The sequence below is a fragment of the Canis aureus genome, chromosome 7, assembly GCF_053574225.1.
Source record: "Canis aureus isolate CA01 chromosome 7, VMU_Caureus_v.1.0, whole genome shotgun sequence".
NCBI lineage: Eukaryota > Metazoa > Chordata > Mammalia > Carnivora > Canidae > Canis > Canis aureus.
In genome coordinates, this window is record NC_135617.1 from 39,193,158 (window position 1) to 39,205,251 (window position 12,094).

General features: G+C 47.3%; 1 protein-coding gene across 1 annotated transcript in view; it reads left to right on the forward strand.

Annotated features, from left to right (window-relative positions):
* The first annotated feature begins 1,201 nt into the window (after nucleotides 1-1,201).
* The window catches only part of B3GAT2 (beta-1,3-glucuronyltransferase 2), an 83,975-nt gene continuing 73,082 nt past the window's right edge, over nucleotides 1,202-12,094 (forward strand). The window contains exon 1 of the mRNA XM_077903468.1: nucleotides 1,202-1,921. Coding sequence (XP_077759594.1) covers nucleotides 1,313-1,921 — 609 coding nt within the window. The 5' untranslated portion in view covers nucleotides 1,202-1,312. The remainder of the gene's footprint in view (nucleotides 1,922-12,094) is intronic.

The following is a 12,094-nucleotide window of genomic DNA, read 5'->3' on the forward strand; positions in this document are numbered from 1 at the left end:
AAGTTAAACATACTCAGCTGGAGTTTTAGGAATCTCCCCCCCCCCCCGCGCCCCCCGTGGTCTCCCTGCTGGCAGGCAGCAAAGCAACCGTTCGGGTGGATTCTTTGGGATGGGCCATCTCACGTGCCAAACACCTCTGCGTGGCGCCTCTCCGTCTCCCGGGGCTTCTACAGATTTCTGCCTTTTGCTAGTCCAGCTTTCGGCTGCCGCCGATGGGTACACACCCCGGCACAGCAGCCCTGCAGGTGGGGGCCAGGGACGAGATCCTTCACCCTCTCCGCCTCTGTCCCCGCACTCCCCACCCTAGGTCTCCCGAGTTCCCCGCACGTGAACGGGGTCTCCTAGCTGCTCTCTCAAGACCTTGCGGTATTTCAGGAGGCTCAGGGCGCGCGGAGAGCGGCGAACGCGCATCCATCCAGCCCTTCGCGCAGGTCGTGCGGCCCCGCGGGGACCCTCCTCCCCCCCCCCCCCCCCCCGCGGTGCCGCAGCCGCCTCCAGAGCTGGCTCTCGGGGCCGTCAGCGGCACCCCCCGCGGAGAGCCGGGGCCCCCTCGCGACCTCCCCCTCGCAGCCCCTCTCCGCCAGTAGCAGCGCTGCTGCCTTCCCACAGGAGGACCGGGAGGACGCTGGAGTCTGCAGCCCCCCGCCCCCCGCCCCCTCCGCTTTCTCTTTCTTTCCTGGCTCCGGGATCTCGCTGCCGAGCCGGGAGAGGTTCCGAGCGGAGAGGAGGACGGGCGTGCAGGCTTCCGCTGCGGCGCTCGCAGGGCTGGGGCACACCTCCCGCGCCCCCTCCCGGTCCTCGCCACCCCGGCCGGGCGTGACGAAGGAAAGCCCTGGGCGCTGTCGCCCGCCCTCGAGGGTGCCCCCAGGGAGCGGCCGGGGAGCCGCGGCGGGAGTCCCTTTGCCCGCAGCGCCGCGGGACGGGAGGAGCGAGGAGCCCGGGGCCGGCTCTCCGCGCCCACTCGCCGTCAGGAGCGGCCGGGGACCGCGGGCACAACTCCGGAGCCCGGCCCGCGGCTGCACGCAGCCCCGCTTCCCGCCGGCTCACCGGGACTGGGGCCAGCGCCCGCCGCCCCCCACCCCGCCCTACTCCTCGGCACCCGCGCCCACCTCCCGCGCCCGGCCGCTGAGCCCCGCGGCTCCCGCCCCCCGCAGCGCCCCCGACCCCATGGAGAGCGCGCCCGCCGCGGCTCCCTGAGCGCCTTCCTGAGCGGGCGCGGGCGCGGGCGCCGCCGCCGTCCGAACTGAGCGCCGGGGTCCTCCATCTCGCGCTCTCAGGGGCGTCCGAGAGGCCGCGGAAGGGCGGGCGCACCATGAAGTCCGCGCTGTTCAGCCGTTTCTTCATCCTCCTGCCCTGGATCCTGATCGTCATCATCATGCTCGACGTGGACACGCGCAGGCCGGCGCCCCCGCTCACCCCGCGCCCTTACTTTTCTCCCTACGCGGTGGGCCGCGGGGGCGCCCGACTCCCGCCCCGCAGGGGCGGCCCCGACAGCGGGCCCGGGCGCGGCTGGGAGAAGCGCAACGAGTCGCGGCCACACGCGCGGCCGCGGCCGGAGCCGCCCCTGCCCACCATCTATGCCATCACGCCCACCTACAGCCGCCCGGTGCAGAAAGCCGAGCTGACCCGCCTGGCCAACACCTTCCGCCAGGTGGCGCAGCTGCACTGGATCCTGGTGGAGGACGCGGCGGCGCGCAGCGAGCTGGTGAGCCGCTTCCTGGCGCGGGCCGGGCTGCCCAGCACGCACCTGCACGTGCCCACACCGCGGCGCTACAAGAGGCCCGGGCTGCCGCGCGCCACCGAGCAGCGCAACGCCGGGCTCGCCTGGCTGCGCCAGAGGCACCAGCACCAGCGCGCGCAGCCCGGGGTGCTCTTCTTCGCCGACGACGACAACACCTACAGCCTGGAGCTGTTCCAGGAGGTAGCGCCCGGCCCGCCCCTGGGGTCGGGAGGGAAAGGGCCGGCCGGGCTGCGGCTGCCCTCGGGCGTTCCCCCTTGTCCGCACCCCCGATCCGGATGCGGGTGGAGCGCTGCGCGCGGGCAGCCTGCAGCCTGCAGCCTCCAGGGGCTTTGGCGCGTGAACGCTGGCCACGCGGGGGTGCGGAGTGGACGAGGGGAGGCAGGGGGCGGGGCTCCGCAGTCCGCCGGGGCCTGAGAGTGAGCCGACGGAGCGGCCCAGCCGAAGCGGGGGACGTGCAGGCCCGAGGACGGAGCGGGGAGGGCGGGGCGAGTGGGCGGGGGAGGCGCGGGCCGCAGAGGTCGCGGGGACCCAGCTCAGGGCCGGCGGACTTGGTGTACCCCCCAATCAAGAACCGTACAGCGAAGGAGGTGGAGATGGTGGCCGAAAACCAGCCCAGAGACCAACTTCTCTCTACAGTCCACTGGCACTTGTTAGTGAAAACAGGGACTTCTCCTTGGTGTGTATGTGGGTCCAACTTCTCTCTCTTCTTGCACCCCACAAAAGTCCTTTCTGATTCTCAGGTTTGCCTCTTTTTCAAGGAAAACCTCTGGGAAAGGAGTTGAGACTCTGAGGTCCTGTGATTCTGTCTTTCCCGAATTATCAGGCCAACAGCCTCATTCTTTTTTTTTTTTTTTCCCCCAACCTTTCTCCAAGGCCTCTCTGGGGGTTCGCCCGGCCGCTCTTGCACCTCCCCATTGCTTCCTGGTACTCACTGGGAGGTCCTGGGGGCGGCGCCGTCCCCTGTCGCTAAAATGGCCCTTTTCCCTTGGAAGGCCGCTCGTGCGCAGAGCCAGCTGGGCGTTAGGACAGGTGTTCTTCTTGAGGCTGGCATTTTGCAATCTGCGTGTGTTCTGGGAGTCCCTATTGCATGGCGTTCACTTTTCTTCCGTATACACAAAGGTATGTGGGGAAAAAAAACCCAAAACCTTGGATTCTTTGACCCTTCGTGGGACTCTTCCTTTCCACTATCCCCAATTCCTTGGCCTCCTTCTTCTGAGACTCCATCACACCCTCCACTCCACCAAGTAAGCGGGACAATCTGTGTATTTGGTAAACATAAATGCCCCGCAACTTTATCCTAATCTCTATTTGGCTTTCTTCACCTGGAGACAGAGGGACTTTGTACCCTTTTGGTTTAATTTTTCTGCCTAGGTGGCTACTAAGAATCTATTTTTTAAGGACTGTTGCCACCTTCGTTTCTAATCATCCTCTCCTTCAAGAATAAAAGGACCAGTAATTGCTTCTTTTTTTTTTTTTTTTTTTTCAATGTAGGGCTTGCTTTCCTTGTTCTTTCAGAAGAAATAGATAAGCTTGACATTGTAGGGGGTAGTCTTTATTATAACCAAGATTAGAGATATAATCTGATTTTTTTTTTTTCCTTAAGTTGGGCTTTAATTTTGATCCTACTTACATACCCTTTCCCCAGAAGATACAGTGGTTTGTATTCCGGAGCATACTTTTACATTTCAGTACGCTATAATTTTAAACTGCAAAGTCTTTTTTTTCCCCCTACAATTTGGAAGTTGCCTTACCTGTAAAGACGTGTGGTCTTATACAAGTAACACACATCAACTTTTTAGGGGGGTTGGGCTGTGAAAAGGGAGTAATTTTTTGGTTTATCTCCAGTTTCCATCTAGCCCATTGGTATGAAGGGTTATAGGAGTAGAAGAGCTGGCATTAGAAGCAGTGTGAAACAATTGAGCACAGTCTTTGATGCTTCCCAAACTGAAAGGATAGCTTATTGGTGGGGGATACTAAGCAGCAAAAGAAAAATCCAGTAGATTTTCTTTTTCATTGGAAAAAGAAAGACAAAATTTAAAGCCCAACTTTATAGGAGGAGAGGATGAGGAGAAAAAAAATAGTATTGGCCCAGAGGAAACTATAAAGGGAAAAACATGCAAAAATTACAAGACACTAAAATTTTGTACAGTGGGAAGTAAGAAAAAAATCTTATTTTAAGAGCATGTGTAACTCTTTCTAACGGAGAGGTTGCCAAGTGGTACAACATATTCAACAGAAGGACTGTTTGAAAAACGTCATACCCATGATACACTTGAAATTTAAATTCTGTAGCTTCCAGAGGCCACTCCCAGGCAGTAATTTCAAGATTAGTCCCTTTCTCCACCATCTCTCATCCTCCCCCTCACAGTGTTTTTGGACAGTGGGCATCTGCTCACCATACATATCTGTTGATACATTCAGTTTTCCTTTTTGCAACACATTCTTTTCCTTGTAAGGCAAGCAGTATTAAACTCTCTAAAAAGTCAAGTTAGTGGGATCTATGGATCCTTGGTTTTGTGCAGTAATGGGATGGACTACCTTATACCAGTTAGATTCCATCTGGATTATAGTCTAGACAATGCACTCTGAGAATAGGTAAGACTGGATAAAACATCTGAAAACTGCAGCCCCTTGGGGAGAGGGAAGATGCTGATAAAGGATACTGTAGAGGTGAGGCATAGAGATCTTAGTCCTTCCATATTGTGCATACACACAAATTAGTTTTTAAGTAATTCACGGTACTTAAGGAGAGAATGTCCCAAGTCAGGCTTCATCTTTTATTCATAGTGCTTCTAATTTCCATGGTTGATGTTAATGTAGATAAGATAAAAGGAGGAAAATGAACCAGGTACAAATTAGCTCACTAAGCATTGGCTGCAAATGAAGGAAATGAAAAGATGAAAGGTCTCCAAATTAAATTAAAGGCGCAACAGGCAATCTGTGTTCAATTATTCCTCCCTGGTAACTGGAGAGCTGCTTTCTTCTTACATACAGCTAACTGATTTTCAGCCTCCTGTCTCGACTGAGCTGTGCTGCCAGGAAAGAAATATTTGTGCTGAACAATGCTACATTAACAGCCAAATCCACTCGCAAATGAAGCTCAGTGGGAGTGGTAGCCCCAGAAACTGGACTGTCCATTGGAGACAATGGAAAGGGGTTTTCAGGTTTGTAGTGTCCCAGCAGCATCTCCTCCTCTTCCTGTGGCATGGATTGGGCTTTACACTCTAGATCACAGGTAATCCTGCTTGCCTCAGCACCGTATCTGTTTAACCCCCCCAGAAAAGCTTATTTGTGAAGGATTTAAGCTACTTTAATACAAGCCACAACTGCAGATAAATGTGACACTCTCTCTAGTCGTATTTTTAATAACACTATTGACCAGATTTCTGTTGTTTACTAGAAAACCTTCCTGTGTTTCCTGAGTTTAAAGCTGATGCTTTTCAGGTGAAGTTGCTTTCACCTTTGGAAATCAATTGAATCGAAAGGTTAAAAAACAGTACTTTCTGAGCAAGAAGAAAAACTTTAAAAAAACTTAACTTTTAAATTTAATGAGGAAAGACTGGGAAGACAGGCCAACTGTGAGACATTTAAGGGGTGGGGGTGCCTGAAAGGACTCCGTTAATGAGCAGGCATCTTGAAGATGCATTTCTGGCGAGCAGTGAACTCAAGAGGCCCTTTGTTTCGATTTTTCTGTTGGGTGCAGTTAAGCTATTTGTATGCTGGGCAGGTGGATGAATTGAGGTTTAATTTTTTCTTCCTCTTCTGAAGCATCGGTGTGCTCCCCTCTTTATATGCAGCTTATTGGAGCCACAATCCAAAGGATACTCAAATTCACAATACTTGCCCCCCCCCTACCCCATAGGAAATTGTGCCTCTGTTTCCTGAAAGGAGACCAGAGATCTACCTTTACTTTTACTTTGGATATCGTTACTTGGTGTAGGGTAATTATCTTTTCAAAGGGAGGAAACCTAAAAGAATCTCTTAGATGTAGCAAAAATGACTATTTTACCTATAATGTGCCCTTTTTATTTCTCCCCATCTAAAACCATATTAATCATGTTGTAGGGCTGATAAAATGTGAGAATTTTCTAAAACTGTGTGTATAAAACTACAACCAGTTTTCTTAGTGTTGAATCTAAAGATTTTCTTTATTCTCCCCGGTGTATAGTACTTGAGTTAGGGCTAATTTTTGAGTTTTCTGTGAAGACCAGTTTTTGTTTGGATTTTGCTATTTTAATGGACCAGAAGTAACAATTTGGGTGCAAAAAACATTCTCTCTTCTGCCCCTTCCTGTTGCCTTTTTCCATCATTCTGTCCTCCAACCTACTTTTCGCTGATTATCCTTTCTCATGAATAGACATGAGGACATGCCTGGATTGTTTGGTGCAGTGAACGTGTGTCTTTTAAACATTTAGACTGTTGTCCCCTGCTTCTTGGAAACTATAGTAGGTGACTCCACTTTCTTCTGTCTACTCCACTTGCCTCTAAATTACAAGCTGGTAAATTTTCTCTTGTGTGAACAGTAATGGAATAGTAATTGCTTTTAAGGCATGCTACAAAAGCAAAATAGAAGTCAGTGGTCTTATTAAGTATTCCAGGTGGTATTCAAGTAGTGCTTTTCTTTTGGGGTACAGAATTCAATAATCAGATAGGTCTATTCAAACGTTTTGAATTCTGAGGAAATATTTGCTCAGTCTGTATAGTTAACACATTAGGTACTTGATTTGCAATGCTGTTGAAGCATGATATTTAAGTTTTACATAGATCCTAAGTGTTCCCTCCAAAACACAAATAAAATTTACACTAATTGGTAGGGAGATAGGTAGGTGAGTCAGTAGGTTTAGAACAAATTTCCAATCCACATCAATAAACCAAGATAATCCATTGTTTATGCCTGGTAGTTCTTGTACACAATTTAAAATGAACGTTAAGATACTCTTTACCATGGATACAAGGAGAATGTAGCTGACATCAGCTGAGTACTTCTCTATGGGTCAGGAACCAACCACCCTTAGGGTTTTGTGTGTTTTAGTTTATTTGTTCTTCACAATAGCGCCTGAGGTACGTATAGTATGTTCCTGTTCTTTCATCCTACTGCTGATATTTAGGTCTGAACATAGTACTTTGGTGAGCACAGAGATTTTTTTTAAAGTGCAGCATGAATCTAATAGTCATTTACTCTGATGGGTATAATTGGTGTCCCTATTTCATAGTTGAGTGGAAATGCCTGGAAGTAACTTGAAAAGGTCACACAGCTCTTCAGAGACAGAATTTAAAGCCCAAGTATTCCAGTTCTAGAGCTTGCACTTTTTTTTTTTTTAATGTATTTGTTCCAGAGAAGAGGGAGGAGAGGCAGAGTGAGGAGAGAGTCTCAAGCAGATTCCACACTGAAGGTGGGGCCCAGCCTGGGGCTCAGTCTCATAACCCTGAGATCACCACTTGAGTTGAAACGAAGAGTTGGCACTTAACTGACTAGCACTTGGTGCCACCCAGGCGACCCCTAGAGCTGGCATTTTTTTACTATCCTGAGGCTCATTTCATTTAACATGTACAGTCAGATGGAAATATGCCATTGTAGTAAGTAAAGCATTTGATCAACAGGAGAAATTTTTTTTTTTTTTGGAAGATTTTAGAGCAAGTAAGTGAATGGAGGGAGGAGTAGAGGGAGAGAATCTCAAGAGACTCACTGCCTAGCACAGGGCCCACAGCCTGGCTTGATCTCATGACCCTGAGATCATGATCTGAGCCAAAATCAAGACTCAGTCTCTTGACTGACAGAGCCACCCGGGCGCCCCTCAACAGGAGTATTCTAACATTATTCTTGTCTCCTGCCACACTTAAACTCAGGTCTGTCATCTTGGCCGTATCAACTTCTAATTTTCCTTTTTGACCCCCCCATAACATTTGATCTTATGAACATTTTATTTCATCTCACACTATCTCATTTATAGATCATTTGATTTTTATTGTTTTTTTCAAGTCAGTTGAATACTGCTAGTTAATATATAAACTGTAGTCTTTCATATAGTGTTCTTTTTAAAATGTATTATGAACAAAAAGGATCATTTCTGCAAGAAGATGAAACATTAAAATTTTTACCTCACTTGATCCATGCTCAGTAGCTACAGCTGGTGATGTGTATTTTTTTTTTTTTCAGGATAGGCAGAATTGAATGGAAGAATAATTTTTGGGGTAGAATAGAGGTCAGGGACAGTACTGAATTATTTCATGTGGGGAAGAGCTGGGGACTTGAGTCTGTCTGAGCTGAAGCTCATGTGAAATATAGACACCTGCTGGTCACCCTCTCCCACAGAGCCTGAGGCAGCTCCTTCCCTGGAACATAAAGATGAACTTGTGGGAAGCTTCAACCAGTGTGCTGGTTATGCTGGCTATTTTTGGCACACACTGTCAGCTTCACCAGACTGTTCACTTGTTGATAGAAGTCTTGATTTTCTTGTCTTTCATTTTTGGGGGATTAGGAATTTCCCTGGATTAAGAACAGAATGAATAAATCATTGGTTGAGTCTTTTTGCATATTGAGAAAACCTTGGAGATGTCTGTCCGTGGGGGAGGGGGTGCTGGTGGTGATCATGTTCTTTACCACAAGTCAGATTATTTCGTCTTTTCTTCAAAATAACTGAAAACTTAAAAGGTTTTTTGTTTTGTTTTTACAATCTGTCTCTAGCAGTGGAAAGAGAATTTTAAATACTGGGCTTTAAAAAACACAACTTGAGAGAGAGTAAGAGAACATGAACGAAGGAGAAGCAGAGGGAAAAGGAGAAAAACAGACTCCCCACTGAGAAGGGAGCCTGATGTAAGCCTTGATCCTTTGGATTCCGCCCCCCCCCCCCCCCAGGATCATGACCTGAGCCAAAGGCAGATAAACTTAACTGACTAGGTCACCCAGGTGCCCCAGAAAGAGAACTTCAAATAGTAATGTATGTTACTTGCAGATACTGAGACTGTCCTTCTTTTAGTCTGAAAGGCAGGTATTTATAAATTGTATCTTCATCTCTCTATAAAAGCTGAGTGTGCTAAACACCGAACATTCTCTGTTAACTAAGATTTCAGTTATCTAAGCTAATTGTATCTTAGAAGGATTCTTGCACAGTCATACACTATTACCGCTACCTACTTGAGCTTAAATATTACCACATTGAAAAGATATTTGGATATAATTAGCATGCCTTCTATTCCACTTAACAAATCTTAATTGAGCATCTATGTACTAGGCACTATGCTCTATCCAGGCAGAGAATAATATAGCTGTGAACAGAGAGGGTACATCCCAGTCCTCACAGATCAAGTGCTTGGACTAAGTGTGCACTTTAGGATCAGTGCGTATTGAGAGAAATGCAGATGCCTGGGAGCTTAAAGCAGAGGCAGCTAATGGGATTGTAGGTTATAGGAGTGATTGTGGAGTAAGTGACATCTGAGCTGAGACCTAAAGGGTGATGGGCCTAGTGGGTGACAGGGCAAGAGGGAAGAGCCCTCCAAGCGGAGGGAGCCCTAGTTAAGAACCATAGCAAAGAGCGTGTGTGAATATCCAGAAAATAGAAAAATGTCCTTGAGAGCAGGGAGTGGGATGGAGGAGTAGACAGTCGCGTCCCCATCGCCTGCATGCTGAGTGAGATACTTAGTTCTGGGAGAAGAGTACCATCTCTCCCCAAACTGTCCTATCAAGAAAAGAAATCTTCAAATTTTTATGTAAATCTGTGACTTTGAAAAGTGTGTACAGAGGAGTGTAAGGCACATGCTTTCATTTTTTTTTTTCCCATCTGATTTTCAGATCACATATCAGGCAAATCTTTGACCTTTAACTTTTTAAACAGAACTTGGATAAGGATGGGGGAGTAAATTAGTAAAAAAACAATGTGTAAGTATTGTACATCTAGGTGTACTAAGGAAGTGGTACTGTAGACTATTGTGGGTTCTTTATAAAAGCGCTTAACATCACATTATATAATGTGGTCTATGTATTTGAGTTGTCTATTTCTCCCACTAGAATCTAGACCCCATAAGGGTAAGAATGCTCTTTTGTTCATTGTTATATCTTTAGTGCTCAGAGGAGAGCCTACCATGTAGTAAATGATCATTAAGCATTTGTTGAATAAGTTAATGAAATTATAAGGGGCTTAGAAGGTGAAGAGCTCTCTTACAGAAGGAATCTGTTCTGAGAAAGGAGCCCTGAGTGGGGATTGTTGGTCAGATGACAGCTTTGAAGTCTGTGTTGTGTGTCTAGAATTATATTGAGCCTTTTAAATAAATTTGCTTTTTTTTTTGTCTGAAGACATCCTTTTATTTCACCTTCCTTTTTTTTTTTTTTTTTTTTTAAGATTTTGAGAGTGATAACACATGGGAGAGTATGAGTAGGGGAAGAGGCAGAGGGAGAGGGACAAGCAGGTTCCCAGCTGAGCATGGAGCCCAATGCAGGAATCATCCCAAGACCCCAGGATGATGACCTGAGCCAAAGGCAGCAGCTTAACTGACTGAGCCATCAGGCGCCTCTTAAATAGTAACTTAGAGGGATCCCTGGGTGGCGCAGCGGTTTGGCGCCTGCCTTTGGCCCAGGGCGTGATCCTGGAGACCCGGGATAGAATCCCATGTCGGGCTCCCGGTGCATGGAGCCTGCTTCTCCCTCTGCCTCTCTTTCTCTCTCTCTCTCTCTCTCTCTCTCTCTCTCTCTGTGCGACTATCATTAAAAACAAACAAACAAACAAACAAACAAAAACAATAGTAACTTAGAGATGAATGTGGCCCCCGTGCTGACTCTAAGAGCTTTCATGCTAAAAAGGAGAGTAAGGTCCATGACTATTTGCATATATAGCAAAGCATTCCTGGTAATGCCTTATCCAAAGGGCAGGAAGTATGTGAAGGTAGTTGTGAACCAGTTGAGTGTGAGGGCTCATCACATGGGAAAGCCACTGGGGAGCTCAGGTAGGAACTAGGGAGTTAAACAGTCCTGTGTTCAAATCCAGCTTTTATCATTCAGTGACTGTATGATTTTGGCAAGAGCTGCCTGCCTCATAGGACTGTTTAAATACTGACCTATCTGCACCTTACAAATATTAGTTCTTTTTACCTCGTTCTCCTCTGTGGGTGACTGCCAGGGTCGAGAGGCTTATCCAATAGCTGCTGTACTGTTTTGTTGATTAGATGTCTTTAAATACTCGGTTTCTGAGATATGGACTGTGTTTCTGGGGTTGAGGAGGAGGTACAGGTGCTTGACTCTCCCAAATTAGTCTGTACCCAAGTGGAACTACATAAATTGGGTGTCCTAATTACACTACTGGGTGTTACCACAGTGATTAGAGGGACAAGAGTGAAATAGGGCTTGTCTACAAAGAGTCCTGGGAGGATGTGAGAGAGTGAAAAGCATCTAAAGGATATTTTGGGTTGAGAGGAGGTGGAAGGCTGATTCTCCAGTGGATTAAGATGTCTGAAGCAGATTAGTGTGTGTGTGTGTGTGTGTGTGTGTGTGTGTGTAAGCTAGGAAGTTGGCCTGCATGTAGCTCAGAGCAGGTCCTAGGTGTGATTTTTAGCTGCTTAGCGGTCCTAGCATCCTAGCACCTAGCTTGGACTCGGAGCATGTTACAGTATAGGTTATTTCTGGCGGAGCATGTTACAGTATAGGTTATTTCTGGCGGAGCATGTTACAGTATAGATTATTTCTGGCATGAACAAATGAATCAGAGATGATATGTTACAAAGGAGAGGGCAAATTAAAGGGAGGAATGCAATGAATCTATTTTAAAACACATGATTAGAAGCAATAGTTTGATTTTTTTTTTTAAGGTCATTAAAGAATGACCTCTTTCTAACATCTGTTGCAGAGGGCAGAGAGGATCCCTTTTGACAGCCTCCCTTGTACCCAGCCCCCACCAGCCTTACTGGGACACCAAGCTGGGCTTCAACTAACTGGCAATTACTGGGAAGTCTACCCTGAGCTTGTTTCTCTTTTTTCAAATGTTGCTTACATTTTCATAAGTAAAAAGCTTATGAAGCTTTTGAAGCTTATTTCCTGCCAGAATGGGGAATGTAGCAGTTGGAGTGGTGTGTGTGTGTTTACCCACAGGTCCCCTGATTGCCTCCTTGCCTGCTAATGCTCTGAGTACTGTCTTGTTCATTCTTCATAGACCCTGCACCTTCCCAGTCAGTCTCTTGCAAGAATTGTGGTTGCATTCAGGGGTCTGGTGCAATGATCATCATTTTTTGTTCACAGAACTAAAAGAATTTAGTAAAATTATACTCTTTAAGATGTTCATATTGATGTCTAATTTTTAAAAATCATTTAAAATGGTTGCAAAGCATGTTGAGTTTTAGTAAGTTATAAATACTGATATTTATCAATGA